Below are 22,193 nucleotides of genomic sequence, written 5' to 3' on the forward strand. Positions count from 1 at the left end.
CAGACATCTCTGAGCTTTGCTGCAGTCTGCCCCAGACAGAGGAAGAGCTAGGAAGAATGCCAATAGGTCTGGTCAATTCCCGGGCTCCCTATGTGTTCCTCACTACTGGGACTCTTCCAGGGGTATGACTTCTTCTCCATACCCCTCTAGACCTTTACTCTGCTTATGATTGGCACGTCCTCCATGGGCAGCCCCTCCTCTCCTGTTTTCTGAGGCACCAACCTTCTTCCAACTTCCAGGGACTCCCCAGTTCAGTTTGCTTTATGAACATTTACTGAATGCTTATGATACCCCCAGCTGGGGACTGTGTCATCTGGGTCTTCCAGGAAACAGAGACAGATGGAGATAGGAGTGCAAGAGGTTTATTGTGAACTTTTCCCTCATCCCGTATCCAGTCACTTCCCATTTCTCCCCATTCCCCACCCAATGGCAACCACTAACTTACTTTCTGTCTTTTTTATTTGCCTATTCTAGATATTTCCTGTTAATGGAATGGTACAATATTTGGCCTTTCCTGTCTGCCTATTTTTACTAGGTATAATGTTTTTAAAGTTCCATCGATGTTGTGGCATTTCATTCCATTTTGTGGTTGAATAATATTTCATTGTATAGATATACCACATGTTGTTTATTCATTCATCTACACACTTGGTTTTGCACATGATTTTTGCACTCAGTTCTAGAAATTCTCTAAGGTTTATTCACATGGCCCTGGTGTGGGGTGGGCTGAGTTCAGGGTGCCTTAGAAACAGAGTTGGGTCATCTAAAAGTGGGTTTCCAACTCTAATGTATATACTCATGGGCTAAGGATTAATCACAACTTGGGAAAGGCAGGATTTAAATGTTAGGAGAGCCTTCTTAGGGGAGTAGTGTTTGAGGCAGGCTGCTAAAGAAGAGTTCAACAGGTAGGTCGGGGGTCAGGCATTCCACGGGAAGACACAGCAGGACCCAATCCCGAGGGGATAAAGCACTCTTCAGGGCACAGTGTCATTTAGCCACTGCAGTCTCTTCCTAGCACAGCAGCTCTGAGCAACCTCCTCAAGCCTGGGGAGGATGAGGTGGCTGGGTCGTTAGAGGATATGACATCAATTATCACGTCACATCTGTTTATTTCCTTGAAGCCAGGTACCAGGCCTGTCCTCAGCTACTCTTTGCAGAGGCTAAACAGCCTTCCTAAATAATAGTGTGTTTCCTCCACAGGTTGCATCATCCCTTTCTAGGGACCACCCCCCAAAGCCTGAGGCTACAGGGGTCTGTCTGAAGCCCCTTGCATCTAGCTCAACCCCTTCAGGTCTGGCTCCTTCCTACTAGTCCATCCTAACACTTGTCTTACTTCCTCATATATGCCTGGCACTTTCCCTTATCATCTGCATTGTTGTTGTTGTTATTTAGTTGCTAAGTTCTGTTTGACTTTTTGCGACCCCATGGGCTGTAGCCCGCCAGACTCCTCTGTCCATGGGATTTCCCAGGCAAGAAGATTGAAGAGAGATCTTCCCAACCCAGGGATCGAACCCACATCTCCTGCTTGGCAGGCAGATTCTTTACCACTGAGCCACACAGGAAGCCCAACATCTGCATTGCCCTCCTCCTTACATCTGGCCATTTTTCACACATCTGGCTCACTTTCCATATCAGCCTCATTCTCCTTGAAGTCTGGCTGACCCCTTAAATGACACATCACACCACTCCCCTACTTAATAGAAACTTGCTCAGATAACACGCAACAGGAATATTAAATACTCTTTGGCCCGGAAGTTAGGCCATAGCTGGACACTTCCCAGAATGAACTGACTTCAACCTCAGGAATGATGCTTAGTCTCTGGGCACCACCTTCAGGCTCAAACTGCTCTTCCTCCCTTCTGGGGAAGGACACAGGGCGAATGTTTTGCAGGCCACATAGAACAGGAATTTAGAGTAAAACATGGGTTTACATCTCAACATTGCTCCATCCTAGGCTGTCCCTCTCCCCTTTAGGGTGGGACAGTGCCAGCCTCACAGTATGGATCTCACAGTCTCATCCTCTAATGTCTCACCCCATTTTGCTCCTAGAATCCTTATCTCAACTTCTGTATGGTCTCTGCTTCCACTAAAGTATGAGGTCCAAGGGAGCAGCAGCTTCACCTCACAGATTCAGGGATGTATCCTAGTTCCTGAAGTGGTGTCTGGTATGTCAACAGAAGATAGGGGTAGGGGAAGCCTGGGGAAACATCAGTGGGTTCATGGTAGCTGCCTTCCAATACCTGTGGGGCTGGAAGAGAACCTGGCTTCTCTAGGGCAGAACTCTCAAAGGCAAAACTGTAAACCACAACGACACGTCCCTGGGAGGTTTGCAGCACAACGTGCCTGAGAAGCAGAGTGCCCTCCTGGTGTGGAGATCCCAGCGCAAAAACCCTGGGCCCATCTGCCCGGACTTCTGTTGAGGGCGTGTCCAAGATGGATGGATATCAAGTTCTGGGCTCTGGACCAACGCTCTCTCCCAAAAGGAAGGTTCTCTGTCTGACTTCCCCTCCTTTCTCCTTGTCTAATCAGGAGAAGGCTGCTTGCTGAGGGCAGGATCTGGGCCCAGGGAACTGACTCACCTTGGGACCTTCTACCTCTAGATTGTGGGGGTAGTTGTGGAATTGCCCCCATTCCATCAGTGAGGACACCATTCCAGTGGCACGTGGCCTAGAACTGGGGTGGCGGCAGATGATGTGGGAGAATGCTGAATTAACAGTCCCGAGTTCCTTTCTAACTGTGTGACCAAGGCACTGTGCCTCCCCTCTGAGTCTCATGTACTGTCTAACAGAAGGGGCTCAATAATGCCTTCATCGACTTCCCAGGATCAATGCAAGAGAAAAAACAAGTGTGTAAGTACCCTGAAAATGGTACTGATGAAAGGGATTCAAGTTAAGGCGCAGAACACTCAAATCCACTAGATAATTTCTCTCTTAGTGTGGTAAGCAGGATAATGGCTTCCCAAAGATGTCCACAAAACTTTGCTGGAAGCTGTGAATTTGTTATCTTACAAGACAAAAAGGACTTTGCAGATGTGAGTAAGGATTTTGAGATGGGGGGAGATTTTCAAGAATTATCCAGATAGGCCCAATGGAATCACAAGTGTCCTTGTAAGAGGCAGGAAGGAGGGTCAGAGTCAGAGAAGGAGATGTGAAGATGAAAGGAGAGGTCAGAGTGACGTGGCCACAAGCCAAGGAAGGCCACCATCTTTTGGAGCTGGAAAAGGCAAAGAACAGATTCTGTCCTAGAGCCCTCAGAGGAACACAGCTCTGCTCACATCTAATTTTAGCCATTTCATACTTTTGACCTCCAGAACGATAAGATAATCAATTTGCATTAACAGAGGAAAACAATAGAATGGGACAGACTAGATATCTCTTCAGAAAATTGGAGATACGAAGGGAATATTTCATGCAAAAATGGGCACAATAAAGGACAGAAAGACAAGGACCTAACAGAAGCAGAAGAGATTAAGAAGAGGTGGCAAGAACACACAGAAAAACTACAAAAAAGGTCTTAGTGAACTGGATAACCATGATAGTGTGGTCACTCATCTAGAGCCAGACATCCTGGACTGTGAAGTCAAGTGGGTCTTGGGACGCATCACTATAAACAAAGCTAGTGCAGGTGATGGAATTCCAGCTGAGCTATTTCAAATCCTAAAAGATGATGCTGTTAAAGTGCTGCACTCGATATGTCAGCAAATTTGGAAAACTCAGCAGTAGCCACAGGACTACAAAAGGTCAGTTTTCATTCCAATCCCAAAGAAGGGCAATGCCAAAGAATGTTCAAACTAGTGTACAATTGTGATCCATTTCACATGCTAGCAAGGTAATGCTCAAAATCCTTCAAGCTAAACTTCAACTGTATGTGAACTGAGAACTTCCAGATGTACACAAGCTGGAATTAGAGAAGGCAGAGGAGCCAGAGATCAACTTGCTAACATCTGTTGGATCATAGAGAAAGCAAGGGAATTTCTGCTTCATTGACTACGCTAAAGCCTTTGACTGTGTGAATCACAATAAACTCTGGAAAATTTTTCAAGAGATGGGAATGTGAGACCACCTTACCTGCCTCCTCAAAGACCTGTATGCGGATCAAGAAGCAACGAAACTGGACATGGGACAACAGACTGGTTCCAAATTGATGTCAAGGTCATATATTGTCACCCTGGTTATTTAACTTCTATGCAGAGTACGTCATGCAAAATGCTGGACTGTTTGAAGCACAAGCTGGAATCAAGATTGCTAAGACAAATATCAACAACCTCAGATATGCAGATGATACCACCCTAATGGCAGAACGTGAAGAGGAACTAAAGAGACTCTTGATGAAGATGAAAGAGGACAGTGAAAAAGCTGGCTTAAAACTCGACATTCAAAAAACTAAGATCATGGCATCTGGTCCCATCACTTCATGGCAAATAGATGGGGAAGCAGTGGCAGATTTTATTTTCTTGGGCTCCAAAATCACTATAGATGGTGACTGCAGTCATGAAATTAAAAGCCACTTGCTCCTTGGAAGAAAAGCTATGACAAAACCTAGACAGCGTATTAAAAAGCAGAGACATCACTTTGCTGACAAAGGTTCATCTAGTCAAAGCTATGTTTTTTCCAGTAGTCATGTATGGATGTGAGAGTTGGACCATGAAGAAGGCTGAGTGCAGAAGAATTGATGCTTTTGAACTGTGGTGTTGGAGAAGCCTCTTGAGAGTCCCTTGGACTGCAAGGAGATAAACCAGTCAATCATAAAGGAAATCAACCCTGAATATTCATTAGAAGGACTGATGCTGAAACTAAAGCTCCAATATTTTGGCCACCTGATGCAAAGAGCTGACTCACTGGAAAAGACCCTGATGCTGGGAAAGATTGAGGGCAGGAGGAAAAGGGGGCATCAGAGGATGAGATGGTTGGGTGGCATCACCAGCTCAGTGGACATGAATTTAAGAAAGCTCTGGGAGACAGGGAAGCTGGGCTGCTGTTCATGGGGCTGCAAAGAGTCAGACATGATTTAGTGACTGAATAGCAGCAATAGGAAGTTAATATAGACAAACTCATCTGAACACTGTTTAAATCTGATTCTCCGGCTTTTTTTCAATGTTCCTTCTCATTCAATGAAAGCGTCTGTGGTTACCAAGTTTGCTCAGCCCTCCCATGTTATCGAAGTCTTCTAAGCTTTCTAAGTATAATCCTTTATGTGTATTGACTTGTTTTTTAAGATTGAGCTATAATTCACATTAGATTTTACATAAAATTCACCATTTAAAGTGTACAAGTCAGTGGTTTTTACTATATCCACAAGACTGTGCCACCATCATCATGATTTAGTTCCAGAACGTTTCCACCAAACCAAAAAGAAACCTGTATCCATCCACTCCCCTGCCTTCAGCCCCCAGGAAACACTCATCTATTTTCTGTCTCTATGGATTTGCCTATTAAGGACATTTTACATACAGGAAATCATACAATATGTGGCCTTTTGTGTCTGGCTTCTTTCACACAGCATATTTTTAAGGTTAAGTCCACATAGCACGTGTCAGTATTTCATCTCTTTTCATTGGTGCATAACATTTCACTGTAGTTACATACCAAGCTTTATTGATCCATTTATCGGCTGATGAGCATTTGAGTTATTTCCATTTTGTGGCTATTGTGAATAACATTGTTATGAACATTTATTTGTGTATATGTTTTTGTGTGGACATATGTTTTCAACTCTCTGGGACATATACCTAGAAGTGGAATTGTTGGGTCACATAGTAACTCTATATTTAACTTTTTGAGTAACTGCCAGACTGTTTTTCACAGCAGCTGCACGATTTTGCATTCCCACCAGCAGTGTGTGAGGGTTCTAGTTTTTCCATGTGCTTGCCAACATTTTCCTTTCCTAAAATTTTAACTACTTTAGTGAATGTGAAGTGGTATCTCGTTATGGTTTTGATTTGTATATCCTTAATTGCTGATAACATTGAGCAGTTTTTAAAGTGCTTATTGTCCATTTGTATATCTCCTTTGGATAAATGTCTATTTACATCCTTTGCCCATTTTGGGGGTGGGTAGGCTATGCTGTTTCTTTATTGCAGCATGTAGGCTTTCTCTAGTTGCTCAGAGGGGTCAGTTGCCCCTGACACGTGGGAATCTTAGTTCCCTGACCAGGGATCGATCCTGTGTCCCCTGCATTGGAAGGTAGACTCGTAACCACCGGACAACCAGGAAAGTCTCCTCTGTCCACTTTCTTGGGTTGTCTTTTGGTTGTTGAGTTGTAGGACTTCTTGATATATTCTGGATATTAGACCCTTTTCAGATATATGATTTGCAGATATTTTCTCCCATTCTGTAGGTTTTCTTTTCACTTTCTTTTAAAAATTTATGTTTATCAAGTCTTAGTTGAGTCACACAGGATCTTTGGTCTTGATTGTGACACGTGGGATCTTCAGTTGTGGCATGCGAACTCTTAGTTGTAGCATGTGGGATCTAGTTCTGTGACCAGGGATCAAACCCAGGCTCCTTGCTTTGGGAGCTCAGAGCCTTAGCCACTGGACCACCAGGGAAGTCCCTTTTTACTTTCTTGATCGTGTCCTTTGACACACAAAATTTTTTAATTTTGATGAAATCCAATTTATATCTTTCCTTTGGTTGTTTCAGCTATGTGTTCCTAACTTCTTGAAAGTTTACAAAAACCAAGTGAGGTAGAGAGTATCATTAGCACTCCCATTTTACAGATGAAGAAATTAGGTTACAGAAGAGGGAAGCACTTTACCTGAGATCAAGCAGCTAACAAACAGGCGGCAGAGCTGAACACACGCATTCATGCTCCAGGTCCCCAAGCGGGAAAACCTCACCACTCCTCTGCTTCATCTCCGTTTGAGGAAGAGGATCCTTAAATTCTTGGACCATCAGACTTGTTCAAGATTAGGCTAGCCAGGCTGACAGTTTTCACAGTTCATCTTTTATTGTTCATGAATTAATCTGAAGGGTAAGTGCAAGGGGAGGGGTCCTCAGGCGGGGGCATGTCCACGGCAGCTTCCCCAGTGCTGTGAAGCAGCCTCTGTGAGCCCAGGCCCTTCCCACCTTGCCCTCCATCAGGGCTGCCAAGGCCTCAGACAGGGGATCTGGCCCCTCACTTTGGTCCTAATCTAAGTAAGAAAGGTCAGCCAAGAAAGTGAGGCCTGTGTAAGCTGGTCAGGTTCAAGGGCAGGGGGAAGTCCCATGCTGAGTCAGGGACAGCAGGAATGAAGGTAAGGAGACCCAAGGTCTCGGAGGGGTGAGCAATGGGCACCAGGAGAGACCTAATCCAGAGGTAGGGGCAAAGGAAAGGGATGTTCTCGTGGAAGTGTCTCCCAGGTGTCAGAGTCTGGGAGGCAAGTAGGGGCAGCCCTGCCTGCATAGGTAGCCACCTGAGGAATGGGGCCATTCCTGACCGACCTGCTGGGGGAGGCAAGGAGCACTGCTCTGAGGAGTCACCTAATGAGGGACCTCCCTTCTGCTTGGTCACACTGCCTGGAGGCTGTCGGTTTGCCCTGTGGCCCACATCCACCTGAAAGGTAGCAAGTTCTACACTGGGCCAGGGGGATTTTCCAGAAACCCAGGGGTACCTACTGACAAGCTTCAGCATCACAAAGAAATGACAGGTATTCCTTCTGTCTTGTCAGGAATCAGGAATTCTTGCTGGTCCAATCCCTTCATTAAACAGTCAAGAAAACCAATCTCACTTGAGAGAAGTCTTACAGGTAAGAAGCGGCACAGTGGAGATTTGGTCCCAGAAGACACACCCTCAACATTAGATGGCTCTCCTGGGAGGAGAAAGCCAACTTGAAAGTTGACCATATCTCTGGAGCTTGGAACTGACAGAAAAAGTCACAGGGCAGAAGATAGACTCGATATAGAAATATTTGAAATTTCTAGAAAACTCACTTTCCAAAAAGTAAAATCTATGAAAGATAAAAAAGACAACATGCTGTAAGTAATACTTGCAACAAATATGACAAAGAGTTAATATACTTGTAATTATTTATCTATGTAAATATTTCATTCAACTTGATCAGGAAATCATCAAGGCTAAATAAGCACCTGGCTAAATAGAAATAAGCAAAGAGCTTAAATGTGCACAGAACACAATAGTTAGTAAACAAATGTTAAATGGAGGGACTTCTCTGGTGGCCCAGTGACTAAGACTCTGCACTCCAAATGCAGGGGCCTCAAGTTTGATCCCTCGTCACATGCCACAACTAAGACCTAGTATAGCCAAAATATTTCTTTAAAAACAAATACTGAATGGAGAACATTTGATCTGGCTGGAAAACTTTAAAATGTAAATTGAAACAAGGTACCAATATGATACATTAGACTATTCTTTAAACTGTATTTGTATATATGTATATACATATGTAAACAGAATAGGATTTGGGAAGAGTTGTTTTCTGATTGCCTCTTAATATCTATTTTTACCACCACCCTTCCTTTCTTTTTAATTAACCAAGCCCTTCTATTATGGGGGATGGTGAGGCAGCAGTAACATGCTTACTACCTGGAATGCGGACATGATGGCTGGAGCTCCAGGGACCACATTAGACCATGTGGAGACCTTAGGGATGGATGCTATGAAATGAGGATACAGTGCATAGAGTTAGAAGCCTGTGTTCTTTGTGACCAACAACCATGGGCCCACTAGGCTAGCCCTGAAATGCTTTGTCCAGACGTCTTCCATGTGGAAGAAGAAGACAAGCTTAAGCTTATGTTATTCTGATTTTCTGTCATGTACAGTTGAACCTAAACTTATCTGATACATGTATCAAATCTCTGTAGAAGCGTAAGGTGACTATACTATGGTAGGCTTACATTTATTATTATTACCGTTTTACATTTAGAATATATTCATGTACTATGTATATAAGTATCTGTTTTGGAGCCTCAGTAAACTCAGCTTGCCTATCTCCTTCTAGTGATGTGACCTGGGGCAGTCAATTTGTCTGAGCCTGTCTGCTCATCTGTAAAGTGGGCATGATAATAAAATTTATCTCACTGGGCTGTTGTGGTGCTTAAGGGAATTAATGCAGATAAAATTCTTGCACGATGCCTGGCTTACAGCTATTACTGTACTACATTATGCTATCACATTATGGCAGAACCAACCAGAAAAACCTAGGACATATTGTTGAGGAAAAGAAACAGGTTGCAAAGCTGGCACATGAGCAGGATCCCTTTTGTGAAAAATTATTTTTATTTCTACATAGATATGTATATCAAGAGATGTCTGGAGGGATGGTTGGCCAAATGTTGTAGTGGTAATTCCTAGATAGTAGAAGTTTTGCTTTCTTCTATATGGTTGAAAAAAATCGTTGTTATTTTTTGAGCAGAAAAATTTCTAAAAAAAGAAAAATCCCTTGGAAAACAATATAACAACTCATACCAAGAATCATTAAAGCATCCATACCCTTTGACCCAATCACTCTTGGGAATTGATCTGAGGAAATAATTCAAATGCAGGAAGAAGCTATATCCATAAAACCATGTACTACAATATGATTTGTAATAGAGAAAAATGGGGAACCACTTAAATGACATATTAGGGTAATACTTACTACAATTATTTACTTACTGGAACACTGTGCAACAATTAAAATGAGTAAGATGATGGCCATGTAACAGTATGGAAAAATGCTCATGACAGACTGAGAAGAAAAAAGAGCAGAATGCAAAATGAGGTCTGTGTCAGGAGCACAACTAGGCAAAAGTCTTGCATGCATTTGAATGAGGACGGGAAGAGAACACAAACACAGTTGAGTCTGTCAGGACCACTGATTGTAGACATTTTTTTTTCACTTAAAATTCTGACTAATGTTTCTATAACGTTCTTTGTATAATTTTTAAAATTGGCTTTGGGACTTCCCTGGCAGTCCAGTGGTTAAGACCCTGCGCTTCCAATACAGGGGTGCAGGTTCAATCCCTAGTCAGGGAACTAAGAGTCCACATGCCATGAGGCATGGGCCAAGAAAAAAAAAAATTAAAAAATTGGCTTCAAAAATCCCCTCAGGGAAAATAAAGGAAAGCAGGAAGAAGAAGAGAGGATGGAGATGATTCTCCCAGAAGTGGGGTCTGGATGAGGAGTTCAGTAGCAATCTGAACACATGGGCACAGTTTCAGCCAGGTAATCTACCTGGATGGCCCCAGAGGTGGCCTCCCCTCTAAGTGATCAGGTGGAACAAAACAGTTGCCTGAGTTAGGGAGACAGTACCTTAGCTGATACTAAAGTGAGAATTAATAGTGCTCTCCAGACTGGAATCCTCTGGAAAAACTGATCATGCTTGCTATTGATGACCAGTGAGCTGGCAAGGGCATGAACTGCCAGGCCTCCTGGAGTGCGGTTTGGCACTGTGTATTCAAATGAAGGATGCAAATCTCCTTGGAATCACACCCCTTGGGATTTAGCCTAAATGTAAGGAAACGATTGAGCCAGTGTATAAAAATATTTACACAATACATTCATTACAAAGTTTATAAAAATAAAAAAGTAAACCTTCTGCTTTACCAAAAAGGAATTGGTAAACTAAATTTTGGGATAACCATGCAGTGGTACACTATGAAGCTACACTAAAAAATTAGGATGTAGATATGAATTTGACGTGACAAAATGCCCACCACATCTGAGGGAGAATAAGAAGGCAACGAAAGCAAGATGCATATTATCCCCTTTTCGTAAGACTTTATCTAAAGATGTTCATTTGCATATAAGAATTTCTGCTAAGATACACACCAAGATCTAAAAGTAGTTAACTTCTGAATGGTGGGATTACAAATGGGATTGAGCAGTATCGTCCAACTGTAATAAGCAACCCTGAGGCTACTGGTTTGTAACAGTGAGTGTTACCACCCCCTCCTGCTCCTATTTGCTGTGGCTGGCCACTCCTCTGCCCAACATCTTCTCCACTCTAGGACCCAGGTGAATGCAAGGGACTCTGTTTTAACACTGCAGGTCTCTGTGGTGGAAGTGTTAGGGGAAGCACACTGACTGAAACCGCCCACCCTGGCCAGGCATCATAGTAACCATTTGCATGAGTTGTTTTATGACAGGAGGTCCTGGTAAGGACCACGGAACTAATAAGCCACCACCAACTGCAAGAGTTCAGGAAAGGTCAAAAAGAGACACCACATGTCTGACCACCTCCCAGAATCCTCCTCACTAGCATCCATCTTGGCTGAACAAGGCGTGCACTACCAGGAAGGACTCTGAGTCAGAATGACTGGCTAAAGACAACCCGGAAACTAATCCTATCACCACAAACCCCAAGACTTCGAGCCACTGCGCCCTTTCCCAATAAAACCTCTTGCTTTGTCAGCATATGTCTCTCCTCGGACAATTCATTTCTGAGTGTTAGATGAGAGCCCAGTTTCGGGCCCTGGAAGGGGTCCCCCTTCCTACAACAGAAGGAGGAGATGGTGGACCACCACTCACTGGCTTTTACAATCTGTGTTGGGCAAGTCTCCTGGCCCTTCCCAGGTTCAACAGAGCAGGAATATATACTGGTAAACATTTTGAACAATAAAACAAGTTACCACATAAGTTATTTCATCCTTGTCTTAACACATTCAGGCCGCTAAAACAAAAATACCATAACTTGGGTGGCTTAAACAACAAACGTTTATTTCTCACAGTTCTGAAGGCTGGGAGGTCCAAGATCAAGGTGCCAGGAGATTTGGTGAGGGCTCGATTCCTGGTACATAGCCATCTGTCTTCCTTCCATGCCATCACACGGTGGAAGAGGCCAGGGAGCTCTCTTTCATAAGCACATTAATCCCTTTCATGAGGGCTCTATCCTCATGACCTAATTACCTCCCAAAGCACCGCCCCTGAAGACCATGCCTCCAGGGATGAAGTTTCCACATATGGATTCTGGGAGGAACACATTCAGTTTACAGCAATCCTATTACTTAAAGTCCTTTCTTTGCAGAATGCAATTCCTTTCCAGGAAGTGGATGGTCTCTTGAAGAGGGAACATGTGGTTTGTCCAGGAGGGAAAAAACAGAAATTGAGACCAAGCACCAAGGCAGAGGTGGCAGCTTCAAGCCTGAGGCAGAGGGGCGAGAGAGGGGTCAGGATTTTGGCTAATTTAAGAGACAGGTCAATCAACCTGATCCATGGTAAGAATAAAACAACAATGTGACAGAAAGTTCTAAATATCCAGAAGTGTTATGCCAGGTCTGTTACCTTACTGCTTATCACTGTCCCCATATGTAAAATGCACATCAAAATAGCTGTCCGGCTTACTTTACTTGGTCGTCAATGAGGGTGTGGGTGGGAATGGGGTGAGGGTGAGGGTTGGGGTGGCTCCATTGGCAGCCCTAAAACTGGCAGCACTCCAGGTGGGGAAGGTTTGGTCCTTCAAGCTGTAACCACACTCTCACACACACCACATTTCTCTTAACTCCTCTCATCACCTCCTCATCAGAGTAGTTTGTTCACCCTTCTTATTTGTATCCATATGCCTTTCAACAAGACAGGTGAAAACTGACAACAGAAGCCTCCACATGCAGGAGGAGAACCCCTCTGATGAATGATCCCGAGAAGGCCTGGACGCAGAGGGAAAGACCTCACTCCACTTGGCCATGTCTGGAATTAGCCTCATTTCCCTTGTTTCTCCGGATCCCCATCTCTCAGAATGGAAGGCAGGACAGGATGGTGTTTCTCAACCTGGCCTGACTACTAGAGCCACGATTAAAAACTAGATTCCTGGGCTCCACCTTCTGGAGACTCTGATTCACCTGGTGAAGGGGGGAGGCTGAATCACAGAAGGTGATCTGTGCCATCCCCACTGGACTCCCATCCAGCCCCTCTGCACAGACCTCGCAAGGGGCCCCAGCAGGGAGGGCCCAGGCATCTCAGGTGGCACGGGCCCTGGCAGCAGGGAGAAACCTGAGTGGGCCCAGGTTATCTGATGGCACACCTGCACGTCTTGAATATCATGAAGGCTCGAGAAGAGGCTCCAAGGCAGAACACACAGGTCACCGCGCAAGCTATGCTGGGGTCAGAGGAGGTAGCAGGAAAAAGGCATTTCTCCTTTTCTGCTGTCAGTCCCTCAGAACCAAAGGCGCTGCAGGCTTCCCCAGCCCCTCTATACACATTCACTGATAGCCCTGGAGTTTCTGTCTTTACATGTCTGTCAACATGGTGGTGAGTGCCTTGAGGGCTGGAATAGGCCTTACTCCTCTCTGTTCAGTGCTGGCACAGAGTTAGTGCTTGCTGAATATTTCATGAATAAAGAAGAGGTGGTAACACTTACTGTGTTTACCACAGGTCAAAAATAAAGACTGATACTCACACCCACTAGGCACAAGGGAAATGCATGTGCTCACCTCTGAGGGGTGGGGAAACCCCACCCTTAGTCACCCAGCTAGAGGCTGAGCTTTGCCTGCCCTGATTTGCAAGGGTACTAAATTACCTTTGGCAACAGGGAACCCTTTGACATGATAAGTTATTTGCCTCTTCACAGGAAATATCTCCCTCTCCACTAGCCTCCCCCACACTGCACAGAATTACTAGGTTAAGAGTATCTGCCCTTAAAAAAAGAAAGGGAAAGGTTTTTTTTTTGGGGGGGGGGGAAGCTTTTTTTTATGGACGCACACCAGTTAATGGCTGTAGATGGAAAGATAGAGTCAGAAATTTACATTTTACAACTTCCAACCTAACCACTGGTTTAGGCAAGGATAATCGATGAAAGCTAAGATCACAGCCAAATGATGAGGTTCAGGAAGGAATCTCAGCCCTAGACTGATCCTCAAGCCCCCAAATCAGGATCCCACACTCCACTGAAGCCCAGACAAAGGAGAGGATCACAGTTAAGACAGGCTCCAGATAGTCTTATGAGGTTATTTAAATAAAACCAGGTGACCATTTCTGCAGGTAAAAGGCCAGGGGAGAATTACCAGGCTCTGATATTCCCTGAATTCTCCCCTCCCCTTTCCCTCTTAGTTCCCTCCATCTTCACTCTTTCAAGGGAAAGGCTGAAGAGGGGAGGGAGAAGACTGGGGGGCACTCTGGAAGATCTGAGGCTCCTGACACCCACGCATATCCTGGCTGCCCAGAGATGAGGCAAGTCTTGCCCTGTTCTTTCCCACTGTTCTCAGAGTCCAGCAAGCTGCTGTGGACACATGTCCTGTCCTGTCCTGTTGAGGCAGGAAGCCTGAGAGCTCTATCTCTCAGTCTCAGAATCTTCTGTCAACCAGGATTTGTTTTCAGTCTACTGATGAGAGGCACCCACAGAAACCATTACTCCTTCTTTGGAGTAATGCTTCTCTGGCAGTGGTAGGTGCACTTGACGCCAGTCCCCAGGCCAGAAAAGTCCTCCCGTCCACCTCACTGTAACCATTCCCCTGGGGATGCCAGGGCTGGGCAGTGATCAGAACCAGGACAGCACCTGCCAGTGACGAGGTCTGCAGTCATCCCAGCCCCTAAAGCCTACCTGCAGAGTCCTGGCTACAGAACATGTGGCTCTCCTCTGGTGGCTATCCTCTGGGCACGGAAGAGGGGGTTTTCTGCTGCCAGGCCTCTTGGAGCCGAGACAGAAGGGACAGCAACAGAGAGTCCAGCACAGCCAGCCCCTCCCAGGAACACCGAAGACCCCTGGAACAACAAGAGGCCTGGCTGGGACTGCCCCCTCTTACTAGTCTCAGTCCTCACCCTCTGCCAATGCCAAGGCTCTGGCACCAGAGGCCCTTCCTTGTCAATCTTTCTCACCTCTCTCTGGTCTGTAGATGTGTAGGCAGGATTCCCTGGGACCCCTAACCACTGCCCCACAACACACCTGTGATCCAGCAGCAACAGGCCCTGCTCCTGTAGCCCTTTCACCTCTTTGCTGGCTCCAAACAGGTCCCACAGGGTCAGTTGGGGCTCAAACTGCTGCCAGTGCTGGGAAAAGAAGAAGGGGCAGAGGTGCGGGAACCACAAGGTGGGGAGTTGGCAGGGCCTATTCTAGGCCACCTGCCTGGGGGTGTAGTTAGGGATGCCTCCAGTCCAGCACAGAGATCTTAGAAACTGACTATCATGTACACCAAGACCAGGTCAATGGGTCAGCAGGGAGGTGGGCACCTTCACTCCTACTCCATGTCCAAGCCAAATCCGGCTCCCAGCCAAGCCAGGTCTTCCTTTGCTTATTCCCCTCCCTGTTCTGGTCAGAGTATGGCCACCCCAAGTTGGGGCTCTCACTGGAAAAGACCCTGATGCTGGAAAAGGTTGAAGGCAAAAGATGAAGGGGGTGGCAGAGGATGAGATGGTTAGATAGCATCACCAACTCAATGGACATGAATTTGAGCAAACTCCAGGAGATAGTGGAGGACAGAGGAGCCTGGCATGCTACAGTCCTTGGGGGTTGTAAAGAGTCAGACATGACTTAGCAACTCAACAACAAGTCCAGGTTCTATGGCTCTGATTTCATCTAGAGCAGTTCTGGGCTTCACTGATCTTTATTGCACTTACTATCTGAGCTTTTAGCTCTGCTTTAAAAACATCTGAAAATTCTTAATCTAGCCTATTCCGTCAGATGGCTGAGAAGGTTGCAGTAGATGGGGACTAGAGCCCAGGTCTCTGTAGCCCTGGTCGAGGGCTCTCACCATCGCCTTGCTGCCCAGTGCTCCTGCCCATCAGGTCTCAGCTAGACCAAGGCCCTACCGCTAGCTGCCGGTGCCAGAGGAATGGGAGGGGGTGTGTGTATGTATAGACGAGAGAGTGAGACACAGTGACTCTTACCAGGTCAGACAGACCTCTTACCTGGTGAGTGATGCCCACATCTGTGCGTAGCCCCATGGCCAAAACTTCCTCCAGCCTGAAAGAAAACCAATAGGGGGTCTTGGAGAGGAGGACTTATACTTCTCCCATCGTTCAAACTCTAGTTGGGATGTGTGTATGGGGGATTTATGAGGGTCACACAGCATGGGACAGGCTGGGGGAAGGGCAAGGCAGGAAACAAAGATGTGTAGGTGGGTGGTTCTTGGGGTACAGGGGGAGCCTAGGTGAAGAGCCCTCAAGCGCTCACAGCTCCAGCTCACTCAGGGGGATGCGCCTCCGGGTGCCGTGACCAAACAGCATCACCTCCTTCATCCAGTTGTCGGGCTCTAGGGTCTGGATCCGAGCCTCTCGGGTGTGGCCCCCGGCCCCCTGGGGTATAAATCGCCCATGGGCCCCTGACAACATAAACAGGTTAACAGCAGCTAACACTGTGTGCTTGCCAGATGCTAAGTCAGTGGTTCTCAAAGCACAGCCTCTGGACCAACAGCATTTCATATGCTAGAAATGTAAATCCTCAGGCCCTGTCCAATTCCAGAAATTCTAGAATTTGGTTGGGGTTCAGTTGGGTTTTAACAAGCAGTCCAGGTAATTCTGATGCATGCTAAAGATCAAGAACCACAGTGCCAGGTACTATCCCAAGCACCTCAAAACACATACTTAAGAGCTCTGCCAGGTAGGTAGTACTTTTTGCCACACTCTACATATGAGGAAACAGAGAGTCGGAGAGGTTAAGTGGCCCAAGAGCACACAGCCATGACATTGCTCTCCTGAGTCATCCCATCTGTGGTTCATAGGACTCACCAGGCCCAACGCCAAGGTACTGACCACACTGCCAGTAAGTCCAATTGTGGGTACTAAGCGCCCCCTGTGGGGAGGGAGGGAACAGTCAATGCAGAGAGAAGTAGGTGGGCCGATCCCTGTTCAGGTAAGAGGCACCTGGTTACAACGTCCCACCACCTCAGGTTTTGGAAGCACCCTTCTCCCCAAAGGGCCACAGCTGCCCTGTCATGCCTTAGCCTGCCCAGGCCCCACCTTCAGCTTTAGGACTTACATTCCGGGCAAAGTTGGAGACCTCATACTGGCGAAAGCCAGCCTCCCGCAGGACTGCCCGTCCCTCCTGGTACATCTCAGCGGCTAGCTCGGGGTCCGGGGCAGGAAGGGCACCCTGCTGCACCTGGGTAAAGAGTGCGGTGCCCCGCTCCAGGGACAGCTGGTAGAGGGACACGTGGTCATCACAGCAGCGCAGCAGGTCCTGCAGCCGCCTGAGCCACGGCCCCACCCGCTGTGCCGGCAGCCCCAGCATCAGGTCCACAGAAACACGCCCTGGGAAGAGGCGCTGGGCCTCCGCCAGGGTCTGCAGAGCATCACTGGCCGAGTGTGTCCTCCCCAGCAGCTGGAGCTCCGTGTCATCTAGAGACTGGAGAGAGAGGGTGGAGTATAAGCACGCAGGCCGGCTCAGAGGGAGACAGAAACACTTGACTGGACTTACTGCAGACACAGATCCAGGGGGAAACATAGGACATGGCAGGGAGCTGGAAGGTGGATGGTCAAGCCAGTAGCAGGGGTACCATTCACTAAAGGGTTACCACGTGCAAAGCATTCTTATGCAATACCTAATTTATCCCGAGAACCCTCCAACACTAGCTCCATTTTACAGATGACAAAACTGTAGTTCATTAAGTAGCTTGCCCAAGGTCAAACAATGGTGAAGTCAGACCTGGAAATTAGGACTGTCTGACTCCAAAGCCAACAATCTTTTTTTGATTTTACTTTTTATTTTGAAATTTTCAAACCTATAGAAAAGTTGCAATTAACATTTTTGCCACTTTTGCTTTGTTTCTCTCTAAATATGTGCTAAGTCACTTCAATTGTGTCTGAGTCTTTCCAACACTATGGACCGTAGCCAGTCAGGCTCCTCTGTCCATCGGATTCCCCAGGCGAGAATACTGGAGTGGGCTGCCATACCCTCCTCCAGGGGATCTTCCTGACCCAAGGATCAAAGTCGTGTCTCTTACATCTGCTGCATTGGCAGGCGAGTTCTCTACCACTAGCACCACCTCGGAAGCCCCCTCTCTAAATATACACATACGTTATTATTATGTTGAATTTTTTGAGAGTAAGTTATAGACCATGCTGTCTAAAAGAACCATCTGAGATGATGAAAATATTCTGTAACTGCACTGTCCAATATAGTACATACTAACCACATGTAGTTGTTTAAATTTTAGAAGTTAATTAAATTTAAATACTCACATTCTAAGTGTTACCTAGCATGAGGTCAGTGGCAACTATATTGGTCAGTGAAGATACAGAACATTTTAGTAGAATATGGTAGCCACTGCCCACAGGCTAGTAGGCACTTGTAATATGGTTATCTAAATGTAAAAAAACATTTCTTAAGAATAAGGACATTCCCTTACACAACTGTAATCTAATTACATAGTTCAGGAAATGTAACATGGACACAATCCCATTATCTAATACACAGTCTCATTCAAAGTTGGCCAATTGTCCCTAAATGTCTGTTGTAGTAATTTCCTCTTCCCACCCCAATTCAGTATTCAATCAGGGGTCACACATTGCATGCAGCTGTCACTGTCTCTTTAGTCTCCTTTAGTTGAGATCCTCATCCTGCCTTTGTCATTTATGATACTGACATTTTTTTATAGGTCAGTTGTTTTTAAAACTGCCTCTTAGGGAATTCCCTGGCAAGTCCGATGGTTAGCACTCAGCATTTTCACTGACAGGGGCCCAGGTTCAAAATCCCTGGTCAGAAAACTAAGATTCCACAAACCACACATTGTGGCCAAAAAAAACACCCCAAAATCTCTTAATTAGTCCTAGAGATCTCTTGTACATCATTGTGTTTATAGTCAGCAATACTGTACTGTACATTAAAGAGTTGTTAAGAGGGTAGATCGATGTCATGTTATCTGTTCTTATCCATACGTATACAAAGTCTCTTAGGTGTCCTGATGTTTCCTCACAATTAGATTCAAGATATGTAAGTATTTGGAGGACAGAATATCTCAAGAAATGGTGTGTCCCTTTCAATATTTCCCATGTTGACAAAGCCCTGACCCCAGATTCTTTGGTAAGTGGTACACATACTTGAAATGGGTGTGTGTGGAGTGGGGGTGGGGATACTGGCTATAGAAATACCAAGGGCCAACCTGAGAGGAACACGTTTCTCTCCGACTTAAAACCCTTCAGTGACTCCCTTGTCACCACTAGGCAAAACCTCAGGTTTCCTAGTGTGGTGCTGAAGACTTCTGGGCCCCAGCCTGCAACTTTGTCCCCAGCCTCTCCAGTCACAAGGAATGGCTCAAAGGTCCCCCCCAAACAGGCAAGCTTTTCCAAATCCTGTCTTTCCCCCGCAACACCCTCTTCTCTGATAGACTCCTCTTCCTTATCCAAACATCACCTTCTCCAGGAAGGTTTCCATGATTTTGTCAGACTGACATGCCCTTCAGGCTATACTCTTGAAAGCCTTTTGTAGAGACCCCATTCACAAGCAGACTTTATCATGCTGCAATGATCTGACCACCTGTCTGCCTCCTCCTGTGTCTCCAGTCAGGTAGTAAATCTTTCAAGCATCTACTGTGTGCTAAGAACTGTAGTGGCTGCTTGTAATACTGTGATGAACAAAAAGGCATGCATGATCCCTGCCTATTAGGGCTTGTAGTCTAGCATAGAAACAGACAAGTAGGTGTCACCACACACTTTTCAGTGCCTACAGGGCCTTCGTACACAGAAGGCGCTCCATAAATATTTGCCCTATGAATGAATATGACTGGATGAGAGACATCCTGGATGCCCCAGGATAAGATGGGTGAGATGGGTTACCTGGAGGCCAATGGACAACCTGTTGACTCCTGCTGCCCCAAATGCTGCCAGCCTGGAGCCTGAGGCCGAAGTGGGGTTGGCCTCCAGTGTGACTTCAGAGTCTGCAGGCAGGTGAGCTGCCTGGGCCACTGCCTCCAGGACAGCTGCCACAGTCTGGGGGCTGGCCAGACTGGGGGTACCCCCACCGAAGAACACAGACTCCACTCTAGGGAAAGAGAATGGAGATGAAAATGTGGGGGAGCCCTCCAGGATGCCTGCAACCTGTTCTGCTGCCCTACATAATTCCCAAGACCCTGCCCCCAGTACCCACCGTCGCACTCCGCTGAGTCGCAGCAGCGTCTGAGCCTCGGTCACCAGACAGCGCCTCAGAGCAGCCTCGTCCACACCACGGGGGATGTACTTGTTGAAGTTGCAGTAACTACAGCGCTTCTCGCAGTAGGGCCACTGGGAGCAGGAGGCATGGGAACCGGATGAGAGGTGACCCTGGGCTGCCCCGGCCACTTCCAGGGTTCAGTCGCACACACCCCCATCCTGATTCCGAGGTCCATCAACAGTGGCTACCGCATCTAAGCCACACAACTCTCCAAGGGGATGAGTAAGCCCACTTCAATGGGACAAAACTGCGGTTCAGAAGGGAAATCACTTGTCAAGGTCAACGAGATTGCGAGCCCCAGAGACTTCAGTTCTCCGGACCAAGACCTTTCCCTGCCAGGGAACAGGTCCCAGACCTCGCCTCGGGCCGGTGAAGGACGGCAGGTGGGCCCGCGGCGTGACAAGCGCCACGGCGGCTCGCGGTCCTCCGCTCCCGCGATTCCGCCTCCCCTCCCCACTCACGTGGACGTAAAGTGCGGCGCGCTGGCTCCCGGGCGCAGGACTCTGGGGTCCTCCCGTGTTCTCCGCGGGGCGGCGCCTCCGGGCCAGCTTGGCGGCCTTCACCCAGCCGCGGGCCTGGGCCCGCGGGAGGGCCATGGCGCCCGCTATGGCTGAGCGGCCCGTTGCGCAGGGCAGGACGCGAGCCCGAGACAAGCCCAGGGTAGGTCTTACGACGCGCGCAGAGCCGGGCGAGGTGGGGGTGGGAACGGGGGGAGCGGCCGCCCGGGCGGAAGGACCAGGGCTGCGTGGTCTCGCCCTTTGACGGAGCACCGCGCTAAGGGCTCGGGGGCGTAGCGCCACCTGCTGGGCACCGATGCCCTCACTGCAGCCGCCCGGCCGTCCTTTCTCTGGCGGCTGGAGGTGTAGTGGGGGAGCGCCCCACTTTTTGGCACCCCATCGCGAGCGAGTTCCTGGATCGATCCAGGACCTGTTAGTTCGTTCAGTAGGTTTCTTCACGTTTTATGTGCCTGGTTCAGAGTTTGGGCGCTGAGGACATCCAGATGCATAAGATTAGGGCGAAGTACAGGTACAGGAGACAGGGGAGAGGTAAACCAACAAGCGACAACAGGCAACCGATTTAATTCAGCACCTCCTGGATACCAGGCCAGTGTGCTCCGTGCTGTGACGTTGGTCGGTTACAAGGGCTGTGGACTCAGTGGGGGAGGAGAGGGCACTTGGACTGAATGCTGCAGGAGCAGAAAATCCCTGCTTGGTCAGGAGCGCAGTCTGTCACCTGGGTCGGGCCAACCCCCAGGCATCTGCTGTGAGGAGAGTCAGATGGTGCATGTGGGACAGATAGGGTTAAGAAGGGCTGGGCAATCCCAAAGAACTGCCCCAGGAAGTGGAAAGATCACGGGCTTTGGAATCAGGCAGCTGGGTTCTAATTCCAGCCGTGTAAATTTGGGCAAGACACTGAACTTCCTGAGTTTTCAGTTTCATCCTTTGTGAAATGGGGCTAATGCCTGCTTGACTGTGTTCTTGGGAAGATTTCAACAGGAAATGTTGGATGTATCTGGATATGGATACAACAGGGTATGGATGTGTCTGTATGTATATAGTGACTGGCACTCAGAACACCCTAAATTTATGTTCGTTTTCTAAAAAGTAAAGATGAGGCTGCTGCTGCTGGGGGCAAACACTGGGAGATAAGGCTTGCAAGCAGAAGGAACTTTTCCTTCTGTCTCCGAACTAGAAATCGATATGCTTAGCTGTTTTTTATTTCTTGGATCAAGCTACAGCTTGCTTTATCCTGCTTTAACTGCCCATCAAGGAAGCCCTGGTTTCATTGATTAAGAAAAAAGATCAAAATTGGTTTGGTTGGGAGGGATGGGGGAGTAGAGGGATGTAGTATGATAGTTAAAGGGTATAGAGTTTATTTTTAAGAGGTGATGAACATTTTTTATGTTGACTTTGTTGATCAGTGCACACATCTGTGAATATACTAAAAACCATTGAAAGTAACACTTTAAATGGGTGAATTGGGTAGTATGTGAATTATAACTCAATAAAGCTATTTTAAAAAACTACTTCTTGCTGCACTAATCTGGCAACAATGTGAAAAAGAAATGTGTGTTGATATCTAATTGTGTTAGATAACACCCTAATTGTGTTGATATCTCAAAGGGATCGAGCGAGGAATAAATGAAGTAGATAATAGCATCGTCGTTGACAAGGAATAGGAGGTTTAAAGTGCTTTGGTC

The 22,193-nt window shown here is 47.0% G+C and overlaps 1 protein-coding gene across 7 annotated transcripts; it reads right to left on the bottom strand.

The window, feature by feature from the left end:
• Positions 1-11,616: 11,616 nt before the first annotated feature.
• On the bottom strand, positions 11,617-22,120 carry RSAD1 (radical S-adenosyl methionine domain containing 1). Of its 7 annotated transcripts, none has more exons than XM_043904191.1 (10): positions 20,455-22,120; positions 19,931-20,064; positions 19,621-19,825; positions 16,826-17,191; positions 16,576-16,639; positions 16,022-16,169; positions 15,757-15,811; positions 14,839-14,898; positions 14,453-14,613; positions 11,617-12,061 (listed from the first exon to the last, which is right to left on the bottom strand). In XM_043904191.1, exons 1-9 carry the CDS (start codon positions 20,587-20,589, stop codon positions 14,467-14,469), a joined length of 1,314 nt encoding a protein of 437 aa, XP_043760126.1. In that variant the 5' UTR covers positions 20,590-22,120; the 3' UTR covers positions 11,617-12,061; positions 14,453-14,466. The 7 variants fall into 7 exon arrangements, 5 of the variants coding, with proteins under 5 accessions (XP_043760126.1, XP_043760125.1, XP_043760124.1 ...); XM_043904190.1 differs by having other exon boundaries at positions 14,795-14,898; XM_043904189.1 differs by having other exon boundaries at positions 14,728-14,898.
• Between the last annotated feature and the right edge of the window lie 73 nt (positions 22,121-22,193).

Source organism: Cervus elaphus, chromosome 5, assembly GCF_910594005.1.
Source record: "Cervus elaphus chromosome 5, mCerEla1.1, whole genome shotgun sequence".
Taxonomy (NCBI): Eukaryota; Metazoa; Chordata; class Mammalia; order Artiodactyla; family Cervidae; genus Cervus; species Cervus elaphus.